This window comes from Melopsittacus undulatus, chromosome 4, assembly GCF_012275295.1.
Source record: "Melopsittacus undulatus isolate bMelUnd1 chromosome 4, bMelUnd1.mat.Z, whole genome shotgun sequence".
Lineage (NCBI taxonomy): Eukaryota > Metazoa > Chordata > Aves > Psittaciformes > Psittaculidae > Melopsittacus > Melopsittacus undulatus.
The window spans coordinates 1,526,291-1,546,150 of NC_047530.1; the positions used below are offsets into that span (position 1 = coordinate 1,526,291).

At 45.8% G+C, this 19,860-nt stretch overlaps 2 protein-coding genes across 2 annotated transcripts; both read right to left on the reverse strand.

The window, feature by feature from the left end:
* Positions 1-3,304: 3,304 nt before the first annotated feature.
* Positions 3,305-4,084, reverse strand: LOC117436080 (olfactory receptor 5AU1-like). The gene has a single exon (XM_034062163.1). The coding sequence runs from the start codon at positions 4,082-4,084 to the stop codon at positions 3,305-3,307; it is 780 nt and encodes a 259-aa protein (XP_033918054.1).
* Positions 4,085-10,029: 5,945 nt separating this feature from the next.
* LOC117436010 (olfactory receptor 1020-like) lies at positions 10,030-16,191 on the reverse strand. Its single transcript, XM_034061560.1, has 2 exons — positions 15,310-16,191; positions 10,030-10,080 (listed from the first exon to the last, which is right to left on the reverse strand). Exons 1-2 carry the CDS (start codon positions 16,189-16,191, stop codon positions 10,030-10,032), a joined length of 933 nt encoding a protein of 310 aa, XP_033917451.1.
* Between the last annotated feature and the right edge of the window lie 3,669 nt (positions 16,192-19,860).

Genomic DNA, 19,860 nt, shown 5'->3' on the forward strand with positions numbered 1-19,860 from the left:
CGGCGGGTGACTTCCGGGGGACACTCTCGGCCGTCGCAGGGTTCAGAACGGCCGCGGGACTTGGCTCTTCCGGCGCCTGCTCCCCCTGCTTGGCTACTGCCCCTCTCTGCTCCTCTGCCGCCTCCCCCGGATGCTCTGCTACAGCCGTTTGGTTCCCAGGGCTGCTCTCTCTGGCAGCCTCAGCTGGTGCTGCCGGCTCCTGGGGCTGCTGCTTCCTGGCTTCACGCAGCCTCACGCAGACGGAGGTGAGGACAAGGGCAAGGATGGTGAAGAGCAGCAGGACGGCCTGGTACAAGTCCAAGTCCACGGCCATGTCCATCTCCCACTGCTGCCGGAGCCCCACCATATTACACGCCTCCGACACAAAGTTCAGTGAAACAAAAGCTTTAGCCCAAGACCCATGATCGACAAACACAAACACATCCAATCCATACACAAAGTACCCGGCAAAATCCCGAAACCGCGAGATCCAGAGAAAAACCTGTAAGAGCCAATAAATCAGCATTGTGACAAGAGACCATAAATCCGCTCAGATCTGTTCTTATCTCAAGCCCTTGGGCCCCACGTTGTGTGCCAAAAATGTCGTGGTTTAAACCAAGTCCCCCAACTCCCTGAGAGTTAGGAAGGAGAATCCAAAGAATGTAGCCCCCACGGGTTGAGATAAGAACGGTTTAATATCTAAGGCACAACACAAATCACTACTGCCATTTACTACTACAAATAATAATGATACAGCAAACAGCAAGTGAAAAGAATACAACACCCCACCAGCCATCGACCCATAACTCACTCCACCCTGCCTGGCAGAGCACCGCATGCTCCCTCCTCCATTTTCCTCCCCAGCTCTCTCTTTCCCAGTATGCATCCTGGGCATCACGTGCTATGGTATGGAATACCTCTTTGGCTAGCCTGGGTCAGGTGTCCTGTCTCTCCTTCCTCCCAGCCTCCCTCCTCCACCTGGCTGGAAAAAAAGCTTGAACAAAAAACACCCCCAAAACATGCTCAAACCATGACAATCACAACAATAACCTCTCAATTCCTCTCCCTCCCAACTCCTTCTGGCTGCATCAGCACCTCCAAGAGCAGTTCTGCTGCAGAGACCTGCCCAGGAACACAGGCCCAGGACACTTTGCTTTCCATTTCCCCACCTATCACATACCTCTTTCTGTCAGTGTTTCCCTCAGGAAGCCCTTTACATCATAGAATCGTATAATGTTTAGGGTTGGAAAGGACCTCAAGATCATCCAGTTCCAACCCCCCTGCCATGGGCAGGGACACCTCACACTAAACCATGGCACCCAAGGCTTCATCCAACCTGGCCTTGAACACTGCCAGGGATGGAGCATTCACAACCTCCCTGGGCAACCCATTCCAGTGCCTCAGCACCCTCACAGTAAAGAATTTCTTCCTTAGATCCAGTCTAAACCTCTGCTGTTTCAGTTTCAACCCATTACCCCTTGTCCTATCACTGCAGTCCCTAATGAAGAGTCCCTCACCAGCATCCCTGTAGGCCCCTTCAGACACTGGAAGGCTGCTCTGAGGTCTCCACGCAGCTTCTCTTCTCCAGCCTGAACAGACATCCACAAACATCATCTAATATTGCACTGAAGGGAGCTGAAAACAAACACAGCAAAGCATCCTCTGTGTGGATGGTTTGCACTGGTCATGGGGAGTCCTTTCCATCAGATGCATTTATTCCCATACACTTTCCTAGTGATTGTACAACAGTTTGGTCACAAGCATTGTTCTACATGGCTGCTTTGAGGATATAACAGGATGAGCTCAGATTTCCCAGTCTTCATCTGAAGAACCCTGAGTGCTGACGTGTCCTGAAAGCTTCTCCTTGATGAAGAGTCATTACAAAACCCTCAGCAGAAATATTAAATGATGACCTTGTCTCAGACATTAAGAAAAGACAAAGGATGGGGCAGAGAGAAGAGAAAACAGAGCTATGAAAGTGTGGGGAAGGAAGAAGGAGAAGTATACAGGTGGCTTTAGATGTTTTCAATGTAAACCTGGTTTTCTGCTGGAAGGCACCAGACTGTGAGTGCAGGGGATGCACTGGAGGAGGGTAGGGAAGGATTTCTGTGTGCTTTTGAATGTCTTTCTTCCCCATTGGTCACTGGGCTCAACCCAAGGTTTGTGAAGTGGGAAAATCAGTAGAACAGAGGCAGAAATAACCTTCAATCAGAGTTTGGAGAGAAGAAAACTGTGTAATGCAAAGATGATTGACAAGAAGTTCATGAAGGCAAAAAGAGCCACAAAGAATATCTGGGTGAGCTTGTGCAGGGTGAATAATGCAGCTTGAAGTCCCAGAAGCAGAGAGCTGGGTACTGCACTTGCTCCATGAGCTTTGTGAGGGGACCCAGGCCAGCAGCAGCTTGGCTGTTGAAGGGGGAGGAAGACCCCAAATCCTCCCTCCCAGCAGCACTCAGGCTCTTTCCAGCCCTACTTAAATTCCCAGCAGAGCAGAGGCTCAGATAGGACTTGTCCCCATTTCCCAGCAGGGCTTTGTTGAGCAACAGACTGTCCCAGCTTTAGTTCACAGCATCCCAGACCCGTTTGGGTTGGAAGGGACCTGAAAGCTCCTCCAGCTCCAACCCCTTCCCCTGGAGCAGCTGCTCCAAGCCCCTGTGTCCAACCTGGCCTTGAGCACTGCCAGGGATGGGGCAGCCACAGCTTCTCTGGGCACCCTGTGCCAGCGCCTCAGCACCCTCCCAGGGAACAGCTTCTGCCTCAGAGCTCAGCTCAGTCTCCCCTCTGTCATTTCACATGACCAAACCTTGTGTTCTGGAGTTGACATACCTGGAAACATCAGTTAGTATTTCCTTAAACCAGAAATAACACCAGAAATCATTTGTTAATATAAAACATGAGGTCAAATACCAACTGTTTTAATGCCAGTAGGGCAAAGCCACCATGTACCTTCTCCCTTTTTCTCTCTGAAGCCTGAAATAAAGTGTATTGTTAGTTCAACAACATTGAAATGATAAAATATATTAATTTCAAGTAATATTTAAGTAACAATGATGCTGGACAACAACTTTCTTTCCAATACACAGTCACTGTCAGGCCTCAGGCTGCAGCCAGAGAATCCTGTCCATCCCAGCACAGCATGTAGCCTTGGTTTAAGGAGAAGTGTGTTTTCCAGGTGTCATGCTTCCTAGTATGTTTAGTCCCTACTTTTTGAAGGTTCTCTATCCACCCATCCTTGAAGGTACAATATTCAATCATCCTTGAAGGTGCAATATCCAGCCTGCTTCTTCTCCTCACCATGGCAGGGTAGCCCTTTCCCTTCAGCTGACTAGGAACCATGAATGGACAAAGAGGAGAGGACTCTACTTTTTGCTTTCCTCATGGCCTTCTTCATATCCACGTTTCTTAAGCTATAGATGAGGGGGTTCAGCATGGGGACAGCCACAGAGTACAGCATGGAGACCACCTTGTCATGCTTCGAGGACTGTTTGGAGCTGGGGCGCAGGTACATGAAGAGGGAGCTGCCATAATACAAAGCAATGGAGATGAAGTGAGAGGCACAGGTGGAGAAAGCTTTGCGTCGACCAGCCACAGTCAGCATCCGCATGACAGTGGAAAGGACCGACAAGTAGGAGATGAGGATGAAGACTGTGGTGCTCAGTACATTGAACCCCACCACAGCAGAAACCATCACCTCAATGGCATGGGTGTCAGAGCAGGAGAGGGCTAGCAGGGGTGGTCCATCACAGAAGAAGTGATTGATCATCTTGGACCGACAGAATGGGAGATGAAATATGGAAACCGTGTGTATGGTAGAGCTGATCACACCAGCTAAGTAGGCACCAGCCAACATCCCAATGCAAAGCCTTTGGGACATGACTGTGGAGTAGAGAAGGGGGTTACAAATGGCCATGTAGCGATCGTAAGCCATAGCAGCCAGCACATAGCACTCAGTGGTGGCACAGGTTGCAAAGGAGAAGAGCTGAGTGGCACACCTAGTGAAGGAAATCACCTTCTTCTCCACTAGAACATTCAGCAAGGCTTGAGGGATGATGGTAGAGGAGTAGCAGACATCCAGGAGAGACAAGTGGCTGAGGAAGAAGTACATGGGGGTGTGTAGGCATGAATCCATTCTGATTAATGCAATCACTCCCAGGTTTCCTATGAAGGTAACCACATAGATGGCAAGGAATAAGACAAAGCACATCACCCGCAGGTCTTCCCTGTTTGTGAAGCCCAGGAGAATAAACTCAGAGGGGGATGTATAGTTATCTTCAACCATAGTGAACCTATAAGCAGTTTGCCTGCTTTATGGCTTTAAATTGAAATGCTGAATAGGCCCAAATCCCTCAATAATGTTAAGAATGTCAGGTTTTGTCTATCAATCTGTTACACCACTTTAAGTCAATATAAAGTGTGTATGTATACATACACACACATACATATACATATACACACACACATACATATACATATATACACACACATACATATACATGTGTCAATATAAGGTAAATTCTCTTTGAGAGAGGAAAATACCAAGTTCCCAAGGCCAGTCTTGGCTAAACACCACAACCACCACCAACACACTTGGAAGCAAGTAGATATTTTAAGGCAAGGATGGAGGGCAACACCAGAATGAGTAAACTGGAGGGTTCCTCATAGTTCCTCTCAAGCCATTGACACATGGAAGTCCTTGAATTCCAGAGTAACTGCTGGGAAAAGGGAATTATTTCTCATCTTTGGGGTGTTTCCAGTCCAGTGTTAGTACATGAGAAATAAATAGCTGTTCTCTGTGTCCCAGGAGCAGCTCTTTGAGGGCAAATGTGGCTTTCCTTAGGGTAGGATGGTGCAGAGCCAGGATTTCTCGCCTCACTTTGCTTTAGACACGATGCCCAACTTGGAGATAAAAGATACATTCAGGCTTGATCAAAGACAAATTCTCCCTGGGAGAAATCAGCAGCTCCTAAAATCACAGCTTACAACAGGTAAAATAAATCCTCATTGATTTCTCCTGCCTAACATTAATCATCACTTGACAGAGTTACACCAGAGAGCAAAGCAGGAGTGTGCACTGCCTGGTATCTGACAGAGCCATACTGAAGAGTCATCACTATTTGATGACCCATTGCTGAAGGGCTGAGGTCCATCCAGAGCCAGACTCCTCATTTCAGGTGTCCTATGAGTAACGCATATGGTCTCCTGGTGGTATTAATGGGGATTTAGAGCTGCTTTTCACTGCTCACATAGAGATGCCAGAGGCAAAGCAGCTCCTGAGACATCACCACAGAGCTGGGAGATGTGACCCAAGTAATGAAAATCAAACTGGTTGGGTCTGGGGCTCAATCCTCCCCCTGAAGCAGCATCACCTGCCCAGACACACACATCTGCCATTGGAGAACTGACTTGAAGCTCACAATTAACAAAGACTCACCCTCACTTTTTCTTGCTTGGCAAACCAACTGCTTGGTATGAAGAGATCCAAAGTGCAGATATGAAACCTGGATGTTTATAAGGCTGCAGCTTGTGCTATACACAACAGCTTCCCCCCAGCAATCACATCTCCCTGCAGCTTGAACACACTCACTGGAATGGGGATAAATTAAACTAAAAACACATACCTTGCTGCATTCATTTAGATATTATCCATGCAGGTTGTGGGTCCACACTCTGCTGAAGACTTAACTGAATATTTACCCCTGTATTCCTGGAGAAAGGACCTCCATTTGTGGCTTTCCTAGTCCAATTTGATAAGATCTTGCTTTTTGGCCAAGCTTTCAACAAAGGACTCATCAAGCAGACTTGTTGCTAGTGTGATCCAAGGTGTAACTCTTGACATTATGGATAGGAGAACGTCCAGCTGCTGTTGAGACCCTACAGCCAAGCAAAACCTTGCAGCACAACCTGCTGGTTAGGTAGCAGTTAGCTTGTTCTCATAGAACCATAGAATCCCAGACTGGTTTGTGTTGGAAGGGACCTTAAAGCTCCTCCAGCTCCAACCCCTTCCACTGGAGCAGCTGCTCCAAGCCCCTGTGTCCAGCCTGGCCTTGAGCACTGCCAGGGATGGGGCAGCCACAGCTTCTCTGGGCACCCTGTGCCAGTGCCTCAGCACCCTCCCAGGGAACAGCTTCTGCCTAAGAGCTCAGCTCAGTCTCCCCTCTGCCAGTCCTAAGCCATCATAGTGGATGCTATCCTCAGGTCTCAGTATAGGAACAAGGGGAAGGTGCCAGCTCTATAGAGCTATAACACAGTTTGGCTAGCTGCTCTTTCAAGAGTCTTACAGCACAAACTGTCTAATGAATGAAGAAAAGGGTCGTTTAAAATGTAAAGCAAAAGAGCCCCATGCTCACACCACCAGCATCACTCTGGTTCCTCAAGGTGATGGTTTCTGCTGCCCTGAAATAAAGCAGAGGGGATAAGGTTTGCTACAGATCCTGGGGATCCTGTAGATGCCACAGGACAAAGCAGGGGTTTCATATCAGGGATTTCTTCCTCTTTGCTCTCAGATCCAGTTGAAATGAGTTTAAATACTCACAGCTTCTCCAGGCTCCAGCCAGAAGGGTAATGCTGCTCTGTCTTCTCCCATGCAGCAGCTACCCGTCCTTCCAGAGCCTTGTCCATGTGGTATTCACAGAGCCAGGGATAAAACAAGCCAGGGAATTACACATTAACCACCAGGGAGCTGTCAGACCAGGCAAGGCTCAGCCCAAAGGGCTCCCAAGAGCCAGGTCAGGATACACCCAACAGGGTTTAAGATTAATGGCACCAGAAGGTGTTATCTGAACAATACCAGCCCTAAATTGTTGCCTTAAAGGGTTTTATACAGCCTTCAAATATCCCCACAGGTGGTTTAGTACATATTAGTATGTAGTGTGTTGTATCCATATTCAAAACCAAGATTACCCCTTGGGAAGCACTCTTAGAAGCATTCAACCCTCAGCAGAGGACAAATCCAGCTCTCCTTTATCTCAGTTTATGCTTCTATTTAGAATGAAAACATAAAACCACAACTTCCTTTTCATTTTGATGCAGTTGCCTTTACTTTTCAATCAGAAATGCTTCCTTTGCTGTGCTCCCAAAGATGAGAGGAGGCTGCAGGGCCTTCCAGGATAGGACAAAAGTCACCTCTTTGCTCCCAGAAAGCCCTAGTAGGGAATGACCCTGGTTATTCCTGCCTAGCACTTGATGTTCCGTAACAAAAGGTGAGGTTCCTACCCCATACAGGTTACCAGGATGGATCCACCAGTAACCCAGGGACTTGGTTACTGTATAGGCATCCTCACCTGTTTAATTCAGCATCAGAGAGCACCTAAATAATCCCAGCTGCTCACCTGGGATTGTTTAGGTGGTGATGGGTGTGATTTACATACATCAACAACAAGGAATTAAATCCTTCACCTACATGGGATAGAAGTTGAGACCTTACCTGTTTTGAGATCTGATGTGTTTTCATTTGCTTTCATTGTAAAATCTGGGATGGTTTTGTCAGGACTAAAGATGTGCAATGGGGACACTTGCTGAGAGGGATCTGGGGATCCATAGGAAACAACTGATGAGAAGGGAGTCATTTAAATACCAGGAATTAACACTTCAAATTGTGTCTGGATAGCCCAGACTGTTTAATAGAAAAATCATTTATAAGGCAGAGTGAATTTGATGTCCTCAACATCAGAATGACATGGAACAAGTCCAGAGGAGGCCACGAGGATGCTCAGGGGCTGGAGCAGCTCCTGTATGGAGCCAGACTGGGAACACTGGGGCTGTTCAGCCTGGAGAAGAGAAGCTGTGTGGAGACCTCAGAGCAGTTTACAGTGTCTGAAGGGGATACAAGGATGCTGGAGAGGGACTGTTCATTAGGGACTGTAGTGATAGGACAAGGGGTGATGGGTTCAGACTGAAACAGGGGAAGTTCAGGTTTGATGTAAAGCAGAAGCTGTTCCCTGGGAGGGTGCTGAGGCGCTGGCACAGGGTGCCCAGAGAAGCTGTGGCTGCCCCATCCCTGGCAGTGCTCAAGGCCAGGCTGGACACAGGGGCTTGGGTGACATGGTCTGGTGTGTGGTGTCCCTGACCATGGCAGGGGGTTGGAACCTAGGTCCTTTCCAACCCAAACCACTCTATGATTCTACAATAACCTACATCTCATACAACCCGAAGCCTCAGCCAAGAATTGCTTTAGGAAAAGTGGGGTTTAAAGCATCCTTTCTAAATGTGAGGGGACTGTGAAGCTGTTAAACCATCTGACATTGCTTTAACAGGGTCAGAAAATAAACTATCTACATAGGATCAGCCAATTGTAGAGGCAACATGATGGCCTTAGTTTATTTAGCTATTATTGCTCAGTTTCCTGGGCAAGAACAAGCCACTTGGCTATCCAAAGCTTCCCAGCATGTAAGAAAAAGAAGGTTTTGCCTTAAATAAAAAGGAGTGGATATTCCCAACAATGTCCAATAGATGGTGGTGATGTATAAGAAATCCTGATCCATGATTTTCTAGCCACTTACTGCAAATCTTCTACCTTTTGATACCTAAAGGGACTCCTATGACCATTTTGCACCTCTCGGAGGTGACCACAGAGAGCAATGGTACCAAGAAGGAACAAAAATCACATAGGAAAAGGAATGGATTTTGTTCAGAAGTGGATGAAATGCAGCTTCTGAAGGGGAAATGGGCATCTAAAGAGCAGGCATATGTGGACACAGTCATGTCCTGCTGGTAACAGTAAGAGTCAGCTTCAGGCTGGTAACTTGAAGAGTAAGAATAAAGAATAAGAGTAAAGAATAAGAATAAAGTATAAATAAAGAATAAAAGATAAAGTCTAAATAAGGAATAAAGGATAAAGAATAAAGTACAAATAAAGAATAAAGACTTATTTCTTAGTGCTGGCCAGGGTCACATCCCCGTTTGGGTTATTTCCCCTGTATTAAAGAGTGTTTTTCCCACTGGTGATGCCACAGCTCAAGTGACCACAGGTGGAAAATCTCCATCCAGGACTCAGCCAACCCTTCTCCTTCCTATCAGCCCATCAGCTCCAAATCCCCTCCCGGAGGAGCTTGTTAACACAGTTGGATCAGGAACATCTCTCACCTTTGAGTGATGAGCTGCTAAAGAAATAGGGAAGTTTTGGGTGTGTGGGGAAACCCTGTGGTGACTGTTCCCCCTGGTGGCATTGCGGTTTTATAGCAACCAGGATATGGGGGAGCTGCAATTTGTGCCAGGAATTACTTCTTGCATAGGGAATAAAGACTTTTGGTTGGGTTTTTCCATTACCTTCAGTTTTCCTGTTGGTGTTTGTGTGTTTCCATGTTTGCTTTGGGTTTCTTTAATCCCCATTGCCTCAAACCAAAGCGCAACTCTCCTGCGGCAAACCCTACTGATGACATTCTTGCCTTTGTTTTTAACAAACCACAGTGGGGATAAACTAGAAAACTCATTAGAGCCTCGCTTAAAGGCTTTGAGAAAGGCACAACTTGAGGAGGAAAAATGAAAGGGAAAGAGGTGGCAAAGCCCAATTTGACTGTGATTGAACTCAGCAGCCTGGTTCCCAACACAGACCTGGTGAAGAATTCATATTTCACTCACTTGGCTCATGCACGATATCCCATTGCTCCATATCTGCATTAAAACATCAGATTGGTCATTTAGATCTTGGGTTTCCATCCTTCCTGGGAAAAGCCCATACCAGCTGGGCCCTACCCACCCCATAAATCACTGAGACCCCAACTAAACTGAGGCAAGGAAAATCAGTATCATGTGTGTTGGTGTTCGCATTGAACACAAGAATATATTGTGTTACATATAAATATATACTTTAGGAAGCATTTAATATTGTGTTTTTATATATATACACACATACATATGTGTTTATGTGTATAATTTGCCAGTCATAGGAGCAGTGACCTCCTAGATGTCCTTTCTGAACAATAACTATGTCCTGCTGACTTCATCAGGTTGCTCCTGGCCTCATTCAGGCAACTTCTGACCATGTCCATGGGTGAAGGCTCCACAGCCTCTGGGACAAACCCTCATGTTACCCACATCCCTGGATCAGGGTTTTCAAAGCCTGACTGTGATTCTTTCTGCTGTTCTCCTCAGAGCATCCTTCATCTCTTTGTTCCTCAAGCTGTAGATGAGGGGGTTGAGCATGGGGATCACCACCGTATAGAAGACAGAGAAGAGCAGCAATAGCACAAAGAGGGCTGCCTTCATCTCCACTTGGTCACTGAGACCCTTGAGGATGAACTCTGCTGCTGAGGTGTGATTCTGCTCTGCCATTCAGGGCTTTTGTATCTGCCAAGGAAGGAAAAGGTCTGGAAAATACAGGACAGTGGAAACCATGTATTTATTTGAACTGGAATGGGATAACTTGATAACACCCTGTACATTGAGGGCATCCCCACTATGCATTTCAAGGAGCTACAGTGGAATGGACTGCTCTGTGGCCAGCTGCTCCAAGCTTGCCCTCCTGTGCAGCAGCCCAAGGAAAGAGGAGGCCCCTTCTGAAGTGAAAGCATCCCAGCTCCCCCAAACACCTTTCATTTGTATCACTGAATCCCATTTGGTACCTACAAGTTTGATGAGACCAGTGGCTACAGCAGCAGAGAGGGAGTGATGTGACACAAACCAAACCATCAGCTCTGCCCCTCATCTCCTGTGATTCAGTTTCTCTGAAGACAGCTCTGGTTTTGGCAGCTGTTTCTGGCTGTAACTCATATAAGCCTCAAAGTACTGTAGATTTCCCTTGGTGGTTTTGGAAAGGTCACTGAGATGAAGGAAAAAGAGCCTTTAATTTGCTGGGAATTAAGGAAAGAGAAGGGAAAGGATGCTGCATGACCCTAAATTCATTCGGTACATGAAGAGTTTAATATTATAGTCTTGGAAATGCTGGGGAAGTGAAGCCAGGAGACTATGAGCAAAATTTGGGTCTGAAGATGTTATTCCCTTAGTATGGTTGAGAGAATATACAATTAAGAGGAGTCAACACTGTAATGAGACCATTGAGCTGTGCTGAACGAACTCACTCAACTCTGGTTGTCTAAGTTAGGCACTAAGTTAAGCTGCTCAACCTCATGGAAGTGTGAATTACAGGTTTCTGTCCCTGATAACATGAAGGTTGAGAATAAAGCGACTAAATCTTTACAGGGTTAAAGATAATAACAAAAATCTTACCCCACCAGATGAGTGTCAGGACCAGAAGACTCAGTGAAGATCCATTTTCCATCAACAGGATACTTCTTCATAGAAATATTCTTTACATTTTAATGTGAATATCACTATTTCAGGGTCCATGGTTAGGTTAATATTTCCTTGAGAGTTTTCTCCTCTCTTCTTCTCCTTAAACATACCATAAGCACCATGATAAGCACCAGTGCCTAAAGGGGCTGCAGGAAAGCTGGAGAGGGGCTTGGGACAAGGGCCTGTAGGGACAGAACAAGGGGAATGGCTTGAACCTGCCCAAGAGAGGGGAGACTGAGCTGAGCTCTGAGGCAGAAGCTGTTCCCTGGGAGGGTGCTGAGGCGCTGGCACAGGGTGCCCAGAGAAGCTGTGGCTGCCCCATCCCTGGCAGTGCTCAAGGCCAGGTTGGACACAGGGGCTTGGAGCAGCTGCTCCATGGGAAGGGGTTGGAGCTGGAGGAGCTTTAAGCTCCTTCCAACCCAAACCAGGCTGGGATTCTATGAGTACATCCCAGCAGGAATATTTAATCTCTTCAAACCAACAGAGAGGAGATCTTTACCTGGCATAAATCTGAGCAGTCTCCCCATTTGCTGCAGTGATTTCTACCAGAGCAGGGCTAACCTGGACCTTTCATGGTATGGTCTCACATACCTGTGGATGGAGGTCACCTCTTACAGCTGCAAGTTCTCTTCCACATTAGATGACACTGGATATCTGCACAGCAAATCAAGGGGATTATCTCTTGAAGCCATCTCCTAGCTTCCAAACAGGAATGTCTCTGCTGAACCTTCAAGAGCTTCCAGCCTGTTTTCATTGGATGAAGTTCTTCACTCACAGCAGTGTGTTGCTTTTATATCTGTCCCTGAAGGTCTTTGCAGGCAACAGACACAAACACTTGGGGAACAAGAGTTTGTCACAGCTTTGGCTACAGTTCAGGTCTCTAAGACATGTGGATCTCGACTGTATATTGCTGGCCCCTGAATGAGAACCCATGAGTCACAACAGCCTAAACTACTAATAAAGGCTTAGCTATGCACACAGGCTGATGGAAAATCTCTTCTAATTGTTGTCACAAAGATCTATAACCTGTTACAACACTCAGCAGCCTCCAGGGACAGGAAAAATAGAGATCCAAGCAAACACAAGTTATTCTTCTTGTGAAGAAGCAGCCAAAGGGCAGTTTCAATTACCTTAAACACCTGCTGCAAGCAGCTTAGGTAATTACCTGGGGATGGATGCCTGAAGCAGACAGATGAAGATGAAGGCTGACCCAAGCTTCCAAGCACTAGATGAGCCTGAAAGGCTACTGATGGTTAAGAACAGGGGGAGGGTCTGTCCAGGACCAACTTGTCAGAACATGACTGATTGTCCATTAGACCTTTTTACTATGCTCCAGGTACTTCCAGGAGTATCTCAGCTACCCATTTTTGACTCAGTTTTGCACAGAGTCAGGTCATTCCAGTGCTCCACCTCTATTGCAAGACCAAACCCAGTTCATTACAGCCTGTTCTGAAAACAGGTGATGTTAATCCAGTTCTTTCTGCAAACGTTTTGGGAGGGTTGTAGCAGGAAACTGATAGTGTATTCATGGTAACTTCAGTGGCATTTGTCTCTGCTCAACACACTCAATAGACACCAGATTCTTCCAGTGTCTGCAGCATTTTGGGGAGTTTACAATTCACACTGATTCTTTCAGTATAGCTGAGTTTTCCTTTTATATAATAGAAGCCCATTCTTTAAGATTAGACTGACAGCATGAACAGAGCCATATATGGATCAGCTTTGATCCATAAGTGGGATTTATTCATCCATCAGTTGCCAACAGCATTAAGCATTGGTATATGAGGCAACTGCCAAGAGTCCCTTTGCAGTCAGTAGAAATGAAGGTGGTAGCTCAGCTCTTCAGATGTGGGTGTCCAGGACTGTCAGAGACCCACCATACATCCCTCTGCCCCCCCTAAAGGACACAAGCCATAGCTGTCAGACCTGTGTCCATACATCCTATGATATCTCAGGGGGAATTGGATGGATCAATAGACTCTATGTAGCCCAAAGGGGGATTTGCCATGTCCAGAGAAGAGCCACACATGGTCACATGAACAGACTAAGTTCTCCATCAGAACCAGAGAGCACCAGGTTGGAAGGGACCTCAAGGATCATCTGGTCCAACCTTTCTAGGCAAAGCATGACCTAAGCTAGATGTTCCAGCACCTTCTCCAGCTGAAGCTTAACTGTCCAATGTTAGGGAATCCATCACTTCCATAGGGAGACTGTCACTGAGCTACTGATTTGTATCACTGAGAGCATAGAGATGGCTGAGAGATGGACACATGGGATGGGTTTGGGCTCACCTCACTTCAGTTCAGCGTGACATACAGACTGACACATGAGGTGTCCCAGGTTATCTTCCAGCCTGTGAACTCCAGTGGTGCCATTCAGTTGGCCAAAGGAATGGGTGAGAAACACTGCAGGACTCACTGGAACCCATGAGCTTCTGGGTTATCATCAGCCCTTCAGGTACAGCTCAAAACACCTTCCCCTTCCCTGAAAAGGTGAATAAAACATATTCCAGTTATTGCCAGAATAAACTTATTGTGCTTCTTACAACAGCATGACAAGGAGGAAAAACAACTTGTAGAAAGCAGCTACACAGTCATCAGGTTATTAGGTATAAACCTTCAAAGTGTTTATCACTAAATTCCTTGTCTTGTATCAGCTCTGTTGTGTCTGAGGATGTTTTGAGCATATTCATTTTCCTCTTATAATGAAGGTGGTAATGGAAAGGAGGAGTTTCAAATAAAAAATACATTGAAGTTATATGGAACTGAATCTGACCTAAGGAAGTGCCATGACCCATAGGCTGGGTGAGCCTCAGTCACCTGAAATTCAGATGTCCTGAAGTTAAATATGTCAGAATCATGATACATGTTCTATATGCAGCTGATATCTTTATATATCTTTATTATATCTTTACGCACCATCATTTACTTGAGCCATTTCCCATGGTGATTTTACCAAGGTCTTTAGTTCCTTCTAAGGAGGGAGGCTGAGATCAGATGTAATGTCTGCTTATTAAACTCCACTTTTGGCCAGTTATATCCCACAACTAATGGTCTTGTAGATAGAGAACTACAGGCTTAGAGGGAAAAGAGAGAATAAACGTAGAAATAAGAGTTTTATTGCAACTAATGCAGCATGGCTTTACTGTACATGAAGTTTGAATATATGTACTGAACAACTCCACTCAACAGTACCTTTAGGAACCATCACTGTCCAATCCTTTACACTGCATATTAACAATATCATTTGAAGTATTTATTCACTATAAAAAGCACTTTGAAGGATTAAAGTGCAGCAGGGAAATCTTCAAATACCTTTGAACATTCTTTGATGGTCTGTGATTATGGAAGAAGATTCCAAGAAGTTCCTCTCAAACTTCCCTGTTTCCTGCAGCTTTAGGGAACTTTTCTTCCTCCTCTCTCCTCCAAACCTCCTTGGTCTGCTCTGTGTGTTCTCCTGCATGCTCCCATATGTCATAGGGATTACCTGGAAGCACTGAAGTTCACCTTAAGTCCATAGATCACATCTCATGGCTGGAAGAGGTACAGCACTTGGTAGAGTGTCCACCACACTGATGAATTATGTCCAAGGTGTAAGAAACCACAAGTGGGCTCTGGCCAAAGACAGGTGAGAAAATAGTCCAAGTCCTCATCAGAAACCTCACAAATGGGTTATTTTAACAGGACTGAGCCTTGTCATCATATTTCCCTTCAAGAAAGAGTCAGTTTGGGGTTGCTTAAGCAGTGCCAGGTACACAAGAAAACTCAACACATTCTTGCCTCCAAATATTCAGGAATAAGCTGGACATTTTAGCATGTTTCATCACAAATCAACCTTTGGTGGCTCTTCAGTGAGTATGTGTTTCTCCTGTCATGAAATACACTATAAGAGGCAAATGGACAGCAAATGAAGCCCACATCGATAAAGCTGGTCTACAAAATGGACAATAATAGATAGAAGTATTATCACAGCTTCTCTCCAACCTCAAAAAGACTCCAAACCACCAACCCCATTCCCATTACTGCCCAAGTGTCAAACTATTTACCCCTTTGGCAGGGAAATAACCATTCTCCCCACTGTTCTCTTCAGAGCATTCTTTACCTCCCTGTTCCTCAGGCTGTAGATGAAGGGGTTCAACATTGGGGTCACCATGGTGTAAAAGACAGAAACTATTTTGTCCCTGCCCAGGTTGTAGCTGGAACTGGGCCGTAGGTACATGAAGATAAGGGTCCCATAGAAGATGGTAACAACCATTAGGTGCGATGCACAGGTACCAAAAGCTTTGCCCAGCACAGAGCCTGTCCTCAGGACGGTGAAGAGGATGTGGCCATAGGAGATGAGGATGACTGATATTGTGGTGACCTTATTGAAGCCCCCAAAAGCAAATAGCAACATTTGATTGAGGGAAGTATCAGAGCAAGCCAACTTTGAGAGTGGTGGCCCATCGCAGAAGAAGTGGTCAATGACATTGGGGCCACAGAAGGACAACCTCAATGCAAAGCCTGTGAAGATGGCTGAATTAAAAAGCCCAACTGCATAGGACCCAGCTAAGAGGGAAACACAGACCTTCTTGGACATGAGGATGGGGTAACGCAAGGGGTTGCAGATGGCAACATAACGGTCATATGCCATCCCAGCCAGGAGGTAGCACTCTGTGATTACAAAAGCAGCATAGAAATAAAGCTGCAGGAAGCAGCCAGCAAAAGAAATAGTCTTCCTTTCAGACAAGAGGCTCAGCAGCATTTTGGGTGTCACCACAGAGGAGTAGCACAGATCCAAGAAGGACAAGTGGCCGAGGAAGAAGTACATGGGGGTTTGAAGCTGGGAATCAAGCCAGACTGCAGCAATGATGCCAAGGTTTCCTATCACAGTGGTGACATAGATGAGCAGGAAAAGCACAAAGAGGGTAACCTGGAAGTCAAGGCAATCTGTGAACCCCTTGAAAACAAACTCTGTCACCGTAGTCCAGTTTTCCCAAGCCATCAGGGTCCAAGAGGCTCCCAGTTCCCAGACAGGGGGGTGGTTTCCATGAGCTTGGTTATGATGGCTTAATCCCTTGCTTCATTATTAGTGGGGTTTAATCCTGTACTCTGAGATAATGAAGACAATAAGATCACTGCCAAGCACCTTGGCAGGATGCTTAGATGGTCCATAACCACCTACCCATGCAGGGAGTCACTGACTACATCTATCACTCAGGTTCTTAAACCAAGCTTTGAATATATCTTCTACCTTCACACACTGCTTTCAAAGGAAGTCTGAAGCCAACACAACAAGTTTTCCCTTGGACATCACCGTGGTCTTCACTGTTTCCATCTGCCTGCAGTTTTCTCCACCTTAAGGGAAGAGCAGCTCATGTTGACTGTTCTGATAATACACAAAGTAAAGGAATATTAACTTTCATGCTGCTTTTCAGGTTGATGATGTCCCAGAGACTCTTTTCATTACCCCAGGTAGCTCAGGGTCTGAATCTGTTGCTCTTTAGTCTAAGTGCTCAGAAATAAAAGCAATATGTTGGTTTTCATTAAAAACCACTGATTAATAACAAGTTTAGTGGCTACTCTGGGGGCTAAACTGCATTTCAATAACTGCTCTCATCTCATAAGAATAAATACATAGAATAGACAGAAGGGCACATGCATTTATCTTTCCTTCTCCAATATCTTCCATCCTCACTGGTGACTTGTTAAAAATGTGCTTTTCCCTTTAATTTCTATCATTCAACTTACATTTTAAGCAAACAGCAAATACTTTCAAGCAACTGATTTCATGCCAGATTAAGCTTAGGAAGTAAAACTTCCTTTTAGAAAGGATTTATAACATAACCACGTGTCTCAAACACAGACACATGAGAGGAGTTTAAATCTAGTTCCACCACCATCCCCCAAAACAGTACCTGAGATGCCACTTCTGGTTTCCTGTTGAAGACTCAGCCTCTTTCAGGCTGAACTATTATTGTGCCCACCTCTTATTCCTTTCTCCAAGGAAATCATTCAAAGACAGAACCTGCACCTTATCATTGCTGAGGGGAGCTAGAAAGGCAGCAATACACACAAATAGAGCATATCCTCTTAAATTCACTTGAAATTGTGTATGCTGATCTCTTAAATAGGATAAAATACATCCCCAGAAAGGATTGTGTCAGGAGAGGGGGTAAATACATAAGATACTAAACATTTCTGCTGTACATGTTTATATTGGTCCCAGTATAACCATTACCAGTAAGCAAGGAGATGTTTGCAACGAGAAAAGGCAATTTAAGCTCCTGTGACAATCACTGCTACATTACTTTGGCATTGCCCCTAAGCAGATCTTCCTTGCCCATTTCCATGACTGTTGCACAGAAGCATCTCTGTCTTGATAGAAAGAAGTATCTTTCCACCTTCTAGCTTGTTTCATGAATCACAGGTTCAGAGAAGTGATTTTGTGATTCAATGATGCTGTGCTTCACCATTCCATGAAATCCTCCAAGTCTCCTTCTCTGTTTAGTTGTACATGGTGTTGGCTGTCCATGTATGGCTGTGTCTGCCATGTCTTCACTATTTATTGCTTTCCAGCTTAGATGGTTGAGATAAGCTGCCAGCAATCTCATTGGGCAAATCATCCCATGCTAATCTTGTTTTCTCCCCCATTCAAATATAATTGAAAAGTTGCCTTAGTGACTTCACAAGCCAGATATCTGGAGCTATTACTTCCTCAACCCCTGAGATGGAATGTCTTCTGGGAGCCAGAATACACTGAAATCAGAAATTCCTGTGAGGTTATTGACAAAGAGCATCTCTTAGTAATGACATCTCAGCACCTTGTAACTACAGAAACATTCAAGCTGGAGAGAATATGAGTTTTTACTAAGACTGGAAAGCCATTAACAGACCACAGTGTTACCCACTGCTGTGGTTTAAACCAAGTCCACACACAGCTCGTTCACTCACTCCCCCTATTGCTAATCCATCTCCCGGAGATTAGGAAGGAGAATCCAAAGAATGTAGCCCCCACGGGCTGAGATAAGCACAGTTTAATAGCTAAGGTATAACACAAATCACTACTGCCATTACTACTACAAACAATAGTGATAAAGCCAATAACAAGTGAAGAGAATACAACACCTCACCAGCCACCAACCCATAACTCACCCCACCCTGTCCAACCAAGCACTGACCAATACCTCCTCCATCCCCCCAGAGCTCAGCCCTTCCAGATCTCTCCCAGTTACCTCCTGGGTATGACGTGCTATGGTATGGAATAGCTCTTTGGCTAGCCTGGGTCAGGTGTCCTGTCTCTGCTTCCTCCCTGGCAGAGCATGAGCTCAGAAAAGGCCTTGGACAAACCAAACACTTGAGCAGTAACTCAAAACATACTTGCTATCAGCAACCGTTCCCAGCCCGAAAGTCAAACCACAGAACTGCACCAGCTACCAAGGAGGAGAACAATGACTGCTACTGCTCAAACCAGGACACCCACCTACTCAAAAACATTCTACAGTTACATTTAGGAAATGGAGGTGATACTAATGACCAGAGAATAGCACTTGAGCATAAAGTTCAAGTGATTACTCTAATTCTCTCACTGAATAGACTCTCTCCTATTTTGCCCATGCATGGATATGGTCTGGATGGAGAGGGACTGGCAGAACAGTGAGCACTGGCTGGGCTGTTGGGTGCAGAGGTTGATAGATTCTGTCCTGCAGGAGGCTGGAGAGTACCACAGGGGTTTATCTCCCTAACCTATCTAAACTGAACAGAAGGAGAGCACCACGGTGTGCAGGGACCATAACACAGTACCTGAGCAAGAGAAGTAGAGCAGGAACAGAGACCTGGGCCAAGCGCAGCCAAGACAAGCAAGCTGGGGATTACAAGACAGGTCCACAACCAAGCTAAAACAGATCAAATCAATCCCCTGGTCAGGTTTAAGTCCAGCATTTGCTAGGAAAGTCCATGAGCAAACCTAGGTCTAAGGATCATCAAAGGATTTCACAGGTGTGCACACCTCCTGCTAAACCAGAAATCCTCAAGTATAGTCCAACCACCTTGAGCTGAGCTTAAATAGAGATGTTGGGAAAATGGGCAGAGGGTGAGGATGGAGAACCAGCTGAGGCTGCTCAGGGGGATAACGGCCTGGGACAATTCATCAATGCCTCAAACTGCCCATTTCTCACCCTTCAATAAAGTGGAAGCCCAGAGTCACCAGCTCAGCTCTTGGACATCCAGGCACTGCATGTGGATAACCCCAGTGGGGATGGAAAACTGGACTGTCAAGTGTGCACAGAGGGAAAACAGCAGCTCCAGAGATGGAGTCACTTGTGCTTCATGTCCCTTTTGAGGACTGTGTGCAAGATCTGGAATGTCTCTCAACCCATTCTCATTGTGTCAGTCTGTTCAGACCAAAACCTTTGCATGGTCCACAAGTATGTCAGAAGCATCCTATGAGCCCTCATCACTGCTGCTGTGCAGCTGTGCTCAGGCATGGCTCATCCATGCCATGTCTCTCAGATGCCCAAGCACCACAATGCCTTTCAGAGCTGATTTCACACCCTTTGCTTTTCCTTCTCTTTGTTTTCCTCTGCTAAAGCATGAGCAGCCCTGGAGGCTTCCTCCCAGGAGAGCACATGCAACTGTATTTACAGCCCCAGCACCACAAGCTGGGCTCTTGCAG